At 39.0% G+C, this 15,107-nt stretch overlaps 3 protein-coding genes across 3 annotated transcripts; all 3 read right to left on the bottom strand.

The window, feature by feature from the left end:
- Window positions 1-956: 956 nt before the first annotated feature.
- On the bottom strand, window positions 957-6,465 carry suv39h1a (SUV39H1 histone lysine methyltransferase a). The gene is made up of 7 exons (XM_047041120.1): window positions 6,397-6,465; window positions 6,146-6,278; window positions 5,186-5,331; window positions 4,273-4,932; window positions 3,791-3,937; window positions 3,483-3,612; window positions 957-3,196 (listed from the first exon to the last, which is right to left on the bottom strand). The coding sequence occupies exons 2-7, from the start codon at window positions 6,162-6,164 to the stop codon at window positions 3,063-3,065; spliced, it is 1,236 nt and encodes a 411-aa protein (XP_046897076.1). The 5' UTR covers window positions 6,165-6,278; window positions 6,397-6,465; the 3' UTR covers window positions 957-3,062.
- A 206-nt stretch (window positions 6,466-6,671) lies between these two features.
- si:dkey-16n15.6 (organic solute transporter subunit alpha) lies at window positions 6,672-9,794 on the bottom strand. The gene is made up of 7 exons (XM_047041116.1): window positions 9,018-9,794; window positions 8,619-8,770; window positions 8,461-8,534; window positions 8,181-8,336; window positions 7,947-8,058; window positions 7,575-7,827; window positions 6,672-7,392 (listed from the first exon to the last, which is right to left on the bottom strand). The coding sequence occupies exons 1-7, from the start codon at window positions 9,082-9,084 to the stop codon at window positions 6,944-6,946; spliced, it is 1,263 nt and encodes a 420-aa protein (XP_046897072.1). The 5' UTR covers window positions 9,085-9,794; the 3' UTR covers window positions 6,672-6,943.
- Window positions 9,795-9,853: 59 nt separating this feature from the next.
- LOC124481218 (protein-serine O-palmitoleoyltransferase porcupine-like) lies at window positions 9,854-14,542 on the bottom strand. The gene is made up of 13 exons (XM_047041102.1): window positions 14,471-14,542; window positions 13,658-13,815; window positions 13,261-13,453; window positions 13,040-13,083; window positions 12,673-12,854; window positions 12,146-12,276; window positions 11,792-11,917; window positions 11,612-11,712; window positions 11,452-11,528; window positions 11,274-11,337; window positions 11,081-11,166; window positions 10,841-10,951; window positions 9,854-10,745 (listed from the first exon to the last, which is right to left on the bottom strand). The coding sequence occupies exons 2-13, from the start codon at window positions 13,791-13,793 to the stop codon at window positions 10,644-10,646; spliced, it is 1,353 nt and encodes a 450-aa protein (XP_046897058.1). The 5' UTR covers window positions 13,794-13,815; window positions 14,471-14,542; the 3' UTR covers window positions 9,854-10,643.
- Window positions 14,543-15,107: the final 565 nt, after the last annotated feature.

Raw genomic sequence — 15,107 nt, 5'->3', positions numbered from 1 at the left:
GTGTGTTGATCTGTGAAAAACAAAGCTTGAAAAAAGTGGGGATTTGGGGGTTGGTGTTTGGAAGTGTTTTTTTGATAAGCAGAAATGCCTGACAGTACTTTTTTGCTGCTACAGGCAGACTATCTTTTGTAAATTAACTGTGACCTCTGTACTATTTAATGTGTATTATATGGATGACGGATTAACTTTAATTTGAGGTGGGATGGGGGTTTCCTGATCATCATATTTTTACCTCGCATGTGTGTGTGAGTGTTTCTATATGTAAGTATGAATGTGGTGTAGGGGATGGCTAGAGGGATGCAACACAGGACATATGGGGAAAAGAAATGGCCAGAAACACGTTGCATTTGAAAAAAGTCACTCCTGTTACCGCTTCAGTCTGTTATCCTCAGCTTGTTCTTGATACAGAGAATTGAATGTGCTAAAACCAATGAGGTTCATTCAAATTCATAACACAATGGGTGTCTTAGTGAACTTCAGAGCCTATTCAGTTCATCTAAATTGGACTAGAAAGCCTGTAATTCCTCCTGGGCTGTTGTTCTTGCTTAAATGTTTGAAGTCATTTTGAAATTAAGAATCGAGGTAACTGGTTCTATTCACACAACTAAGAATACTGAACTCATTGATATACAGTTGTTAAAAATATAGAACACAGTTCAAATTATGGACACAATTAGAATGTGGAAAACAGATGCAATATGTATTGAAAAACAGAGATCAGATCTTGAATTTGAGTTCGTAATATCCCTTACAATCCTGACATATAATTTACATTCTATCATCGCATTGTCTTTTTTCCACTGCCAGGTTATCGTCTCTCTACAAATTAATACCTGTACTCATCACAACACCACTATGTGAAAAGAATGAAAACATGGTTGCATCTTTGAAAAGAGACAGAAACTAAGAACTCCCATACTGAAATTGATTTTTATTTTACCCTTTAAGCAGGACTCCAGAACGTGACATGTCAAACTACAACCTGCAGTTAAATATCAAATACTAATGACGAAGGTTTGAAGGATACCGAAGTAATGTCCTCAGACCTCTAAATATCATGAAAGAAAGTCAGATGGTGTGGTTTCCTTTTTCTGTATTATAAAAAAAAATGGTTGAGCTGTTAAGCATGTCTCTGGCCATTTATGATTTTGTTGTTGGTTTTTGTAATAAAAATAAACTTCCTTTCAAACTATTAAGATTTCAATGAGTAAAGCTAAATTGGTATGTGCAAATGGATATGAAGATAGATTTTTATCAGGAGTATATGCTGTTTATATTTTTGCATTACATTATAATTCACAAATTGCTGTGCAATTCACCTCTCCATTTGTGTTGAGATCCAGCACATTGTAACAATACAAGTACTGCTATTTAATATTTACACTGTCAGTAGCCCACTGCATTTACTGAAAGATATGCATTGTGCAAACATGGATGGCTGACCCACACATTGGACACCTGTGTGGCTAAGTCTTGTTCCATTTCCTAAACCTCATGTGTGTCTGCTAGGTCTTTGGAGCCTTCATCCTTTATAAATCCATGCAACCCAATAATAGCCCCAATAAAAGGCCTGCTCTTAGCAGACCTCCAACCCTGCACACCACAGGTCTTCTGCTACCCCAAGCACTGGGACAAGAGGCTGTGGGTATGGAGGAAAGGGAGACATACCAAATCCATCCCTTTTGTTAAAAATACAAAATCTTAGCATAGCTGACTGTTTGAAGACTTCCGGGAATGGAAGCCAGTCAACATGGGACAGTTTTTAGATTCTCAAGACAAAAGTTAGACGTGTATGTAAGGTGCCTCATGAAGCCTGAGAGGGGAAATTGTACCATTCTTATGTCTGTCCAGGTGACTTCATCTGAGAGTGGGAGGTAAGCAGAGCCAAAGGGACAAGGGAAGAAGAGGAGACTGTGTGTCATGGCATTACTCCATTTCCTTATCTTTGCTTCTTATGAGGAACATTGAAAGTTTGTGTTAACTAACAGAAATATGCTAAACTTCAAAATACATGTTTTATGACTTCCTGAGTACAGAAAGAGAAATGTGTATGCTAATTGAAAACACCTTCTCTCACATGGTCAGACAATATTGTACAGCTTGGGTTTGAAAACAGTTATTGCAAATTGACATTCATACAAGGTTTTCAAAGAAACATTTTGTAGAAACTAACAAGATGCAAGCCAATCATTGCATCTTAAAAGAAAGTACTATTACATTTCTGTCTATTCTTTTTTGTACATTTAGTAGTCCAAAAGCTGAGAAAACTTAATCAGAAATATATAAAAATATACCCCTAAACAGGCACTTTGTAGGCTATATTGATTGCCTCAGATTACTTGCACCATCTAGTGGTGTATTTAAGTTATCCTCAGATGGCCTGGCAGTTACACCTTGTGACATCACAAGCTGCAACTGTGTCTCTACATTGCATTGCAATATGTTTAAAAAAGACAAAGAAAGTTAATTGGTAGAATACTTAAAAAGTTGTGAGGGTTAAACTATCTAATTAAAATTTATTTACAATTTACACCATGGCACTTTAAACACAAACATATTGTACATTAACATGACCATAAAAATTAGTTTAAAATAAGAATTACATTTAAATTTGGCCTCACAGATTCAGGACATGAATATGACTTTGAAACAACACAACTGACATGTACTATAACAAACCATGTGTTTTACCACAACGGTATGAAGTGTCCCATGACATTCCCAGTCACTCGATTGAATTGTAGTTCACAAATCAATGAAATGCAACACCACAAAAATGGGCAGATTTCAAAACCATAAAAGCACCAGGACACTAAACACACAAGAATTTACATACATTGTTGACTTTACAGTTGTTGTTGGTGGTGAAGGCTGTAAATCCTTCACAACTATCATTTCACAAAAGTGGCAGACATGTCATTTTCTATGATACAGAAAATCAGTTGCAATTTCAACAGAAGCCATGTGGGTCATCTTTTAAAAAAAGCCAAACAAATATAAAAGCTGAGCCATTACAAATACAGATCTTGTTGACAGTTGTTCCAAAGTGGAATGCTTCCATATCAGAACAGGTATTTTCGACAGGAATCAGATCCACACCTGCACTCTACCCTAATTCGTTTTTTTGGTGAACTTGGGAGTCCTGCAACACTGAAATTTGAATCCATTTTGGTGCCCTCTGCATCAACTGGATCGACTGCAAGGACAAGACAAATTCAGCACAGTGAACGTTTAAAAAGTTTCCCAGACTTCAAGAGTCAAGTAAATTGCATATTTTGGAACCATCATGGTAACCACATTTGTATTAATCATTTAGATGTTATTCCATTTAAATATAGACTTCATACATACTAGACATCCTGTTTGGTTATCTGACTTTCTTAGCCAGTTGACACTGTCTTTTATATTAAAATCTGTGAAATTGCAATGCAATGGAAAACCATTGGACACAGGTAGTAACAAGCAATACAAATCACACTTACTTTGCATTTTGTAGTCAAAAGTAAGCTCCTCTCCAGCCCTGATGGACCGAGTTGAAAACAAAGCTATCCGTGGGAGCCTCTCATCCAAGTTGTCAACAAATACATTGTACACCTGTAGATTGGGGTTGCACTGCAATACACAAGAAAATAAACATAACATGAATATAAAGTATGAAGTTAGAGGCTGTAACATAACTCAAAGGGGACCATTTATTCTCTTTATAACAACACAAAGTTACATGTCACCCAATAATTTTAGTTTCCCATAGCTTTATTATCCAAGTGAGATGAATTTATATGAAACTTACACTATGGTTGACAAAGTGGGAGATGTTGCCATGGGAAGCCGCATCTACAGTGTAAACATCTTCCACATAGTCCAGGTCAAAAAGGTAGGTGGATCCCTGTCGGTCGTAAAGGTGACCCCTCCTCTCAGCCTCATCTGATGTGATGATCTGGCATGGGACAAAAACACTTTAAACACACTTGTCATAACCTGCTGGCAGAAAAACTACCATGAAAGGCAAAAAAATATTATATTATACTCATATTAAAGCTAACTATCAGCAGTTTAACCTTAGTCTCTCATGTAGAATCCAAGGTGCAACAAATCTTCTCTATGCAGTTCCACTTTCATGTCCTCATCATGAACATAATTTACATATAAATCCCACCAAGTTCAATTTTTTTTGTATCAAGCAGACCAACTTACGTTGACAATAGATGTCAAACCATCAAAATTGAATTGCAAATGTTCACAAGCATTACTGACTTAAAAACACATTCTTACCTCTCCAACATACTCCATTACAAAAGTGTTCTTCTTGATGTGCTGCAACGTCCGCACTCCCCAGCCCCGGCCATTCTCAGTTTTAAAGATACACAGGTCAAACTGGATCCCGTTCTGAACTACTCGATTGGGACAGTCAGGGCCGCAGCAGCAGCGAGAGTTACACTCATAGATAGGTTCCCCCGCACGCACACGTACTTGGCCCCGGATGTTATATGCCAGGCGATGGAGGGACGCCCCAGGACAACAGCCTTTCACCGGTTCTTTAAAGCAGTCCTTACACTCACAACCTATTGCCACCTCATTTAGTATGATGCCGTCTCCCACCTTGTAGTTGTTGATGTAGGAGAAGTCCTTGGGCGGGCCCTCTAAGTCCACCTCATTAAGGACAAGGATACGGCCAGGATGTGTGCGTGTCTTGTTCAAGTCAGCCTCCCAGAGCAGGAGCCTTTTACGTAGTTTGGCCTTCTGCACCAGGACTGAGACAATGTCTTTGTCGAGGCTTTTAAAGTTACGCTTCCTCTTTAGGCGCCTCTGTTCACGTTCCAGATCCTGATTGAACTGCTTTAACAGCTTTGTGCACTTGAGGTTCTTCTTGGGTTCCCAGGTGTTGGCCGACTCAGGGTAGCCCTTCCATTTCACAAGGTACAACTCCTGATCCTGAAACATGACGCAGCCATGCATTAGGGAGAGAAAACTTAGGTTTGGCAGTTTTTTCGACTGGTCTCTGGATAAAGTCATCAGCCGCTAAATTACATAACAGTACATAAAACAATGTCAAATCCAAGACTATTGTTTGACAGTTATTGTCCTACTGATGGTGTAGAGAAACCTTTCGTTTACTGGTCATTTCTGAACGTTTGAATTTTGCAAGTGATGATATGAAGTAAATCAATATAATATCCTTACTAACCTTTTTCTTCTTGTAGTCACAAAGGTATTCGACTTCAAAGTCATAAAAATTGTGCTTGTTCACCCTCAACTGTTTACAGTTGAGCCTCTTTCGACGGCAGACAGTTTGCAAGTCCTCCCATAAAAGCTTGCAAGGGACACTACAAGCTGTTAAACAATAAATGGTGTCAACACGTTAGTAATATCTTGATCCAAATGTAATTGACATATTTGACCCAAATATCATAGTATCACTTTAACGTTGCCTTTATTTAGAGCAGTTGGTTAGCTATTATTTAGCCATTTGAGCATATGCAAGTGTAGCCTAGGCTAAATGTCTTCCGCCTGGTTAGAATAGCAGAACTTACTACCAGCTAGCCAACTAACCAACGTGCTCCCAACAAATAGTAATAACCTATTTATCTTTAAGCCTCAGTTACTAAGAACTTCACCAAATGCCTTGAAAACGTTGTCAAAAAAAATTATGTAACAAATGTAAAATATTTATGTCCAAATCCCCCTTGTGTATTTTGGCGCGCGAGATTGTCTGACTAGCATTAGCTTGAAAAATGATCATGGCTTCTCTGGCTCAGCTGTCTGAAACCGCGGGCTCTTCTTAGTTGCTTAACTATTCTCAATTGCGTCAAGTAAGTCACATAGAGTTAAGCCAAGGTCACTTTGTGTTGCTGCATAATAAACTATCAAACTGTCTGGCAACACTCTTGAATGATCCCAGTAGCGTTCAACAAGTAATGCGAAGTTCTATTATAGCTAGCACCGAAACCTGACGCTAGTACTATTGTAGAGCTAGGACTCATGGAGTAATGCTAGCAACATAGATAGCTAGTTTTCTAGTTATTCTTGATTTGTTGTTAGCTATCTAAAATGTTACAACATTTTCAAATATAAATTATGTTAGAAGAATTTTAGAATAAATCGTAAGCAGAACAAATAAACAATATGTAAGAAGTTATCGTCCTACCTTTTAAATTTTCCGCCATGTTTTTCGCACCGCCAATATACCTTGGATATCTTTCATTGGAGAGACGCCTGACGGAGTGAGTGATGATTGGACCTCACAGCTACCTCGACAATCACTCCCCTGATTTGAGAAGCTTTTTGCATTTGTGCCAAAAAACGCATTTTTTTTTATAATTATTGACTAGAATTATCAATAATTGTTAAAACAATTTAAGTAGAAATAAATCTCAAAATAAAAAAACTTGTGCTTACATGTGATGAGTCTTCCGCCTCCCATTCCATTGTGGGGCGCTAGAGACAATGTTATCGGTGTGCTCATTGTGTGCTTACTAAACACTCCACAATATACGTCATCATCCCAAAAAAATACTTTTGCTCACGTCTTTCAACGACTTTCTAACTTCGGAGATAAGCCTAGAATAGAATTCAGTCACCAAAAGAAGGGTTAAAAACGACAGAGCTTCAACAGCCAGCATTTATTGTTAATAAGACAGCTATTACACTATTATTGAACAATATCGCAGAAGCAAGGGAAATAGCTTCCCTGGCATGATAGCAAGTTAAATAGCTGCTTTAAATTTACACATTTAGTGAGGCCAAAACCCTACAGCCCCAATCATAGTGTGCTTAACTATGTCTTCAGTAGGACATGTGTAGAACAACATGGTTCTTCTTTGTGTGCATGAATGGCCTACAATGTAGTTTCACCTTAATTGCATGTTACTACCTACTTGAGACACTTTCCCATAGAGAACTAGAATATCCAGATGTCTATGACATTTATTCTTGAACAAAATGTTTATACAACAGTGACATCTTTAGATGCATCATAGTTGACATCAGCCGTCACTGTCACTTTGGCCAGATCTAAAGTTTTGTTTTCCTCAAAGACTTTGGGATTAAACCTCTCTGGCAGAGCCAAGTCTTGACTTCTAGGTTGAAGGGGGAAAGAGAAGCGATCCAGAGGAGCATGTTCTATCCTGCAGAGGCTGTCTTCACTGTCACTGTTATATCCTTGATTGGAGGCTTCGCCAGAGGACCAGTGAGGCCAGGAGTCCTCTGGTGGTGTGATGACACCAAGCAATGCCCCATCTTCTGTTTGAACTGCTTTCTCCAGCAGCAGGCCTCTGTCAGGCCTTTCTTCTAGTCCAATGCCTTCCTCTGGACTGGGCTCCACTTTACGGAATGTATGGCGGGCAAAGAGGCCAATGCAGAACATCTCCACAACCACTGCATAGTGGTAGATTACTTAAAAAAAGTAAAAAAAAAAAAAAAAGTATAAATATCTCATACAAACATCCATGCTGAAATGTATGTTACTGTGGAATAAACTCCTCAAAAGGTTTACTTAGTCTATGTTGGCATTGGCATGATAACAGTAAAAATAACAATGCATTATGACCAAGATTTCTTTACAAATTCTTACTCACACTGGGACCTCATAAGGACAGAGAATGGAGGAGTGCAAGGCAGGACTTCCAGAGCCCCCACAGTCTCGAGGATTCCACTCTGCAGGCCACATAACACCAATACCACTATAATGCAGACAAACTTGGCCCTCAGACCATAACCATGCAACGTCCTTTTGGTGGCCTTGTAAAACAGCAGATAGCCATAGAAAGACAAAAATGTAGAAAACCCTATGATACCATTCACGTAAAGATTAAGATTGACTGAATCCACCTGGAATAAATTGAAAAAAAAAATGATATCCTATTAGAATCAAGGAAGCAATTTTTATACACTAGCAAAATATTGCTTAAATTGCCAACTGCAAATTGGTTCTTTTAAGTGTTACTTACATCTCCATAGTCATACTGCTCATCTGTCCAGAGGACAAGAGTGACAAAAAACAGGATGGTTCTCACCACAGACAACTGGAGCACAGCAGCCATCATCCACCCCAAACTTGTCCTACAAGAGGTGCGCAAAGTCATGTTATGTTGTTAGGGCTGAGAGGTTTATATCATGCATCTTTAGTTATCAATATCACAATATGCATGGAAGGGAATCATCAAAACCGTGTGAATACATGCCTGTTTATTGCAATCATCGGTAGACAACAGCAGCAGCAACAAGGAAAAGGGTCTGGGGAAACCTGTTCTCCAGCCAAGATCTCAAGCATGTGTGTTTTCCCTCCAAAGAAGTTTGTGATGAGATCCATGAACTTTAGCAAGGTGATCGAGTGGTAGCTTTCCAGTAAAATACATAATGCTGTGTAAGTTAGGTTGCATAGTTTTGAAATCAGAATTTTTATATATTTAGCTTTAATAATATTATACTGATATAAAAAATTAAAAACACTGAAAAACTCACAGAGATGCAATGAAATTACACAATGAGGAGGACCGGGGAACATACAGTGCGATGATGGAGGATATACCAAAGGCCTAAAAGAAAAATCAAATATCTTCTATGGCAAATATATACATAGTATAGATTCCAGGGGTAATCTAAATTAGAAATAGAATTACCGGATACATGCCCAGTATCCACAGATAGAGGCGTTGGCGTTTGGACGAAGGCACATGGCGCAGGAAGAAGCCCACCTCCTCCAGAAACAGGGCCAGTAAGATCACAGTCAGTACAGCAGGGATGAGGAAAAGCCACAGCTCAGTCCGGATCACTGAGGAAAAATAGACAACAACCAAGGTGATACTGCTAGTGTAACTAGGGAGTCAGGTGGCTGAGCGATTAGGGAATCGGTCTTGTAATCAGAAGGAGAAGGTCCCTGTACTTACTCTAAGTCGCTCTGGATAAGAGTGTCTGCTAAAATGACTAATTGTAAATGAAGTTATTAGTGAGAATGAGTATATTCTATAATGGGTAATACTAATAAAATTTTCTTCACAACAACTTCACAAAGTTCTTACCACTGAAGAATTCAGATGACAGAGGGATCTCTGCTCCAATCCAACTGCAGTTGCCTCCTCTCCCCATTATTACTTAGAACAGGTCGATGACACTCGTATTGAATTGACTCATAAAAATGTATCGGTGAGTGAAACTGGCAGAAGTGTTAATTCCACATTGTTACAACATCCAAATCTATTGAGTTCATAATCATTACAGTACTACTCATTCAATAGATATATAAAGATAGCATATCTTTCAAAATCAAATCAAACAAACCTATAACAAGAAAACAGATCATGTGTCTGGTGGTTGTCTTGTTAGTTCCGCAATGAGATGGCGTCCTGTTGTTTAAATGGTACCTTGTGGTACGATTGTGGTCATTAATGATTGACTAAACACAGGTATGTTAACAGGTGATGATCCAAGTCCACTTTTGGATATGGGTAATAATGAGGAAAGGCTTGAGGCAATCATAATATACAGAATGTTCATATCATATCACATAGACATCCACATCATTATCACAACAATTGTGTATCTCATCGACATAATTATGTGGATATTACACTGTATGTAGTTATGTGGGAGAATTAAGCTCTAGTCAATCCCGTCTTTCCTTTCCCATCCCCTCCTAGCCTGGCCAATCCAAGCCAAGCTTCCCATCTGTACTCACTCCTCTGCTCAATACCCTCTCCCCCCATAACTACAAATCCAAGCTCACCACCAATGTCTGTCCAAGCCAAGCAACCCCTTTTTGCCAGACTCTAGCCTTTCCAATAGCAGTATAGGGTATTTACTGTCAATGCAACATATGAGCTACCCCAACACAAATCATCACATTTACAAACAGAAAAAAAGTAAATTATCTTTAATAGAAAAACAACATAATAACAACTGAAAACCTGTTTTGTCATTTCAAACATGTATAGATATAATGTTACATGTAAGATTATTGTGACCACCACTGCAATGAACCAGCATACCAATATCTTTAAAATGTGCTACTAGTACTAGCATCAACAGTACTCTTACCAGACCAGGCCACTCCCAAATGATGCTGTGGGATATGGTGGTTGGTCTTAGTATCAAACCCATTTAGGATGGCAGGTATGTTCTCATACCTCAATACTGAAATCCTATGACCATCAATAGGGTTGAATTGATAGCCAACGCCAGACAAGTGTGTTTATGCCATTTTATCCTATGGGACAGGAATAGTCCAGCCACATGGTTATTACACATGGTGACCAAAGTTTGAAATGTACAGGAATTCGCTTTTTGGTATTAAAATGAGGCTACAGCAGGAAGGTTCTCATGGAACTGATAGCAATCATGTAGTCAGAAAGTAGACCAAAGAGGCAACTGCAGCTTGGTCAGACAATCTCCTTTTCTCAGACTATTTCAGGTAGAACATGGTCAAGTCCCATATTTTATACTCTTAGTTTTAGCATACATGTCCGGTTATAAAACAACTCCTTCCATATCCCTCCAGGAATATAATAATACAATTTCAGTGGAAGACTATCAGTTCCATTCTAATAAACCGAATGAGCCATTTTATTACGTGTTTTACACCAGCCCACTGTATATTCTCTTCCAGTTGACTAAATCATGTTATGGTTAATGCAGACAGTACTCTGAAATCACTGGATGAGCCGGTAGAAGACCCAGCAAGCAAACACCACCCAATGGCTTGCCCAGCTGAGCTCGGACCATTTCTGAATGGTGTGATTGGCAACATAACCCTACAGAGGGAGATAACACAAGAAAGGCATCAAGACAACAATCCATCAACTCCAGTGTTAGAAGTGCAGCCAACAAGTTAAAGGGTGGGTCTTACCTCCTCGGCTGCCAAGTCATCCACATCAGCATCAAACAGAGAACCCAGGTAGGTCAGATGGAAGATGGCAAGGACACTGAAAGTTAGGTTGATCCCATGCACCCACAGCCCCTATTGGCCAGAGGGATACGAATTAGACAGTCATTAAACTGAATTAAAAGTTATAGATGGTTCACTTAAACTACAATCAGCAGTATAAAGCTATTTAATGTACACATAAAAAGCACATTACACGTGTACCTTTTTGTGCTGATGATAACACTCAGTGGTGCAGTGCTTGGACAGGATACAGGCATTAAATATGGCCGCCAACCTCTTCCTCAAAACTGATAAGAAGGATGCCATAAATTACAACCAACAACGTTTGAATACTCAAATATCATACTCAAGTTTGTCCAGTAGAATGAATATGATAATGTGGAGTCATCAGTACCGTGTTCTACGTAGGTGATGAAGCCCAGAGACAATAGGACAGCCCCAAGATGGAAGCTGAGGCCCTTTAGGAAACAAGGTGAAAATGAAGTCAAAATACCTGAATCATACATTGCATCACAAAATTTACATTTTATTCATTTAATTTACTACATCAACTAACAGAGATTAATACTCACATGTAGTAAGGCACTTGCTGTGTAGGTCACCAGAATTGCAGAAAAAGTGCCAAGTTTTAAGGCACTCTTGAAAACATCTGAAAAAGTTCAAAAGATTATTTCTATGCAAGCGCTTATTCAGATTATGTTTTTAATAACATGATTGTTGATTGACACTTACATGTGTTGAGCCAACAAGACATGGGAATGTTCCAGGAAGTCACAACCAATACCATGGACCGAGGCAGCTCCACATTGCTAGGCTTGGTCACTTTCAGATCCCTAAAGACAAAAACGTGTGAAAGCCAAGCTAAACTCAGAGAGTTGTTTTAACCTACGATGGACTTTCCACAAAACTCACCATTTGATTTTGTCTTTTTCTTCAGTGAAGCCTGCCCCAGCAAGCACAGTGGTACTTTCACTGAGGTGGCCTACAAAGTAGTTACTGAAGTGGAATGATACTGCATTCTCATAAGCACTCATCCACCTGCACAGAGGGTAACATCCATGATACAGGAGTAATCTTAGTAAATCTACCCAAGCCCACGTGCTGTCTGAAGACATTAAAATAGTTACTGTACCTTTCTTATGTACCTCTCAGAAGCACAGAGACAGGAGAAAACTCTCATGATCTTAACAATGCTGTTGTGTGTCCTCATTAAAACACAGCTCTAATAGAGAAGATAGTAAATTCCTCAGTTAACGTCATACTTACTTGCGCAATGATCTGTTACCATGAATAGGAATGAAGTAAGGGAAAAGGTAAGGGGCAATGCAGTTGGAGATGACGAGGCAGACTTGACACTTCAGCCAGCTGAGAGAGAACTTCTGGAACCAGGACCAACTCTAAAGGGTTCAGAAATCAACCACACTTAAAGGTAAAACTTTACAATGAGATTTAACTACTATATAATTACAACAAATTGTTATGTAATTAAATGGTCTTAAGTGGTATAAGTGATTACAAAAGTGTAAAAAAAAGTGTAAAAAGGCACATTGTGGGGGAGGGGTGTAAGGAGTAAGTCAATGTTACAAAAGTGCAGTGGAAGGTTCAACATTTACATCCACTAACCACTGAATAGCTCACCAAGTTTCCCATACCAAGTGTCCCTTATTATGGGGGATTATGATGTGCAACTATATAGCAGTTCCTATGTAACCACACTCTCCCTAAACAGAGTTAACACTTATAGCAAACTTCGAATTATATTCTCTTTGGTAAACCAGTTGCATTTTACCTACCAGCTTCCGACTCTCAATGGCTTCCTTGTAGCTGGAGTAGCTGATCCAGGGCCCGAAGATGACAGTTCCCACAAAGAGAATGTAACCCATGAACTCTCCAAGTGAGGGCAGAGAGGACACCACACCTCTGTCCAGGTCAAATGCTAGAGAAATGGCCTTCATGGCCACTACCATCTGGGAGCCTAGGGAGGGCAGATAACATTAATTACAAGTTGCTTAGACCAAGGGTCTAATCCTGCTCACTGGAAACTGATTAGGCAATGCACCTGATGAAACTTTACTTACTTTAGTAAGTTTACTATTAAATATTTAATTGAATGAAAATGTTGGCCAAGGAAACCCAATTGACCAAATCTCGAATTTTTACCTCTCAATTTGTGCCAGGTTATTGTGTCAATCAAATGAAGTTCTCTAAAAAACAGATCACAAAAAATTGTTAAGAGCCTATTTTAAGAGATTATATGATCAATTGTTTATGTGGCATACTGGAAATCACAATCTGAGGGGGGAAAGACACTCTTCTAGCACTGGGACCCAGTGCCTTAGCTCTGCTTTTGCTACTTGTGAGCAAACACAATGCGTCATTACCCCATGAGTAGGTAGATGAGGATAGAGCTGGACAGGAAGATGCCTCGGCTGCTTGTGTGACGGTTCAGGAACAGGATGAGGTAGCATAGCACACAGAGCAGTAACACCCACAGCATGTTTTGATCAAAGAACAGGTGCAGGGCATACAGCCCTCCTACCACTGATCCCAGGTGTTTTACAGGTGATGGCAAGTCTACAGATTGCAGGGAACATATTGTAAGCATTAGTACGAGTTTTATCGTTATTCAATTAAATATACATAACACTGTGGCACAAAGACCTTGATTGACAGAAAATTGAATACCCATCTATACTAATGCATGTACATGTATTACACATATCCAAGCTAAATTGTTTATTAAAAACAAGAACAATTTAAGCCTAGATCTCCACTCACCTAGCCTACAAAGAAGTCGGAATAGTAGACAGATGAGTAAGAGAAGTCCGACCTGTTCCACTCCTTGCTGTACAGTGGGTATAACACAGCTTTCTGCCAGTTCTAGGAAGAATTCCCATCTGCTGAAGGACACCATGATGTCAACCTGGCTGCACTGCCTGTAAGAGGAAATGCGAAAACTTTGGTTGCATATAGCTTAGACCACGTGTAATAGGTAAATCTGTGGTACAAATGCTGGGCAATAGTCCAGGGAGCTCTCCAATCTTAGTTATCTAGCCCTTCCGCAGGAATTATATTTAATCTGCCCAATAGTTTTTAACGTTGTAGAAGTTGAGCACCACAACGTATTATTTCTGGCCAGTGCCAGTGGAGACTGTACATCTTCGCCACTTCACTTGGTCAAGCTAGCGTTGTAGCTAACTAAGCTATATTAAGTATCCAACTTTAATTGAGCCTAGTTCATACACTAGCGGGCGTCTGTTCAACCGTGTTAGTACAGCTTCTTCAGTTCTATGAACTTGATTAACTTACTAACTAGCTTAATAGCTTACGTGTTGTCTGGCTAGATTTCTCTTCTGTACACATATACTGGTAGCTATTTGTATGGCGGATAGTGCTAACATGTTGTAGCACTACTGTAGCTAGCTCTGAACTCAATAAAACACTTTGGTTGTCAGTTCCCAGCTAGTTACTTAACTTGCTAGTTAGCTAACTTTAGCCAGCGTAAACCACACATAGCAAGGCACAAACCAAGACATCAGATACTTTGTTTCACTAAGGTAGCTACTGTAGCATAGTAGTTGGTTATTTCACCTGAAAAGTGTGTGAAAGATGCTGCAGGCAGCCTGGTGAAATTCTAGCGTTCACATTCTTCTCAAGTGGGACAACAATTATTATTTTGTTCTCCACTAGGCGGCGTCAAATTGCTGTTAAGTAAAAATTATGATTAGACTACAACTTTCTTCATATATAATCTTGCAATATCCTTCCTTTTAATGGAGCTATTTGAAGCTATTTATATATAATAATAAGTTAATATAATATTTGGATATATTTTTGCACTTTCAAGTGTAATGCAAATGCAATTCAATAAAACGTCGAGATATCTTTTTTATTTATTTTTATGTTATGGTAGTGAGGCTGACATAGAAAACATGTTACCCTGCTGTCACTGTTCAGGTCATTTCTTAACCTATTTCTTAACCTATTAGATGTCATAATAGGAAACATAAGTAATCAATAAAATGTAACTGGAACCTATACTTTCCTGTCTTACCAGTAACATTTCAGTCATGTACTGTACCTCTGAAATGGCAAGCAGTCACAATCACCTTCTGGTATGGGAACTCCTCATTCCAATCCCTGTGACTAGGTTTCCCCTTTCTTTGTCTCTATATTTTTATGACTCTCAAGACATTTATAAGGTCACTCAGTGCCTCCTCCTTCCATC

Source organism: Hypomesus transpacificus, chromosome 18 (genome assembly GCF_021917145.1).
Source record: "Hypomesus transpacificus isolate Combined female chromosome 18, fHypTra1, whole genome shotgun sequence".
Taxonomy (NCBI): Eukaryota; Metazoa; Chordata; class Actinopteri; order Osmeriformes; family Osmeridae; genus Hypomesus; species Hypomesus transpacificus.
This window is presented reverse-complemented; position numbering and strand designations above follow the sequence as displayed.

Excerpts from the sequence above, each read along its gene's own strand:
- si:dkey-16n15.6 (XM_047041116.1), bottom strand. The coding sequence starts at position 9,084 with ATGGGGAGAGGAGGCAACTGCAGTTGGATTGGAGCAGAGATCCCTCTG. Across the intron at positions 8,771-9,017 it reads GTCATCTGAATTCTTCAGTG|TGATCCGGACTGAGCTGTGG; the intron begins GTAAGAACTTTG and ends ATTTTTCCTCAG. Across the intron at positions 7,828-7,946 it reads AGCAGTATGACTATGGAGAT|GTGGATTCAGTCAATCTTAA; the intron begins GTAAGTAACACT and ends AATTTATTCCAG.
- suv39h1a (XM_047041120.1), bottom strand. Across the intron at positions 3,938-4,272 it reads TAATGGAGTATGTTGGAGAG|ATCATCACATCAGATGAGGC; the intron begins GTAAGAATGTGT and ends GTCCCATGCCAG. Across the intron at positions 3,197-3,482 it reads TTTTGACTACAAAATGCAAA|TCGATCCAGTTGATGCAGAG; the intron begins GTAAGTGTGATT and ends TTGTCCTTGCAG.
- LOC124481218 (XM_047041102.1), bottom strand. The coding sequence starts at position 13,793 with ATGGTGTCCTTCAGCAGATGGGAATTCTTCCTAGAACTGGCAGAAAGC. Across the intron at positions 11,713-11,791 it reads GAAAAAGACAAAATCAAATG|GGATCTGAAAGTGACCAAGC; the intron begins GTGAGTTTTGTG and ends TTTTGTCTTTAG. Across the intron at positions 10,952-11,080 it reads GTTATCATCAGCACAAAAAG|GGGCTGTGGGTGCATGGGAT; the intron begins GTACACGTGTAA and ends TCTGGCCAATAG.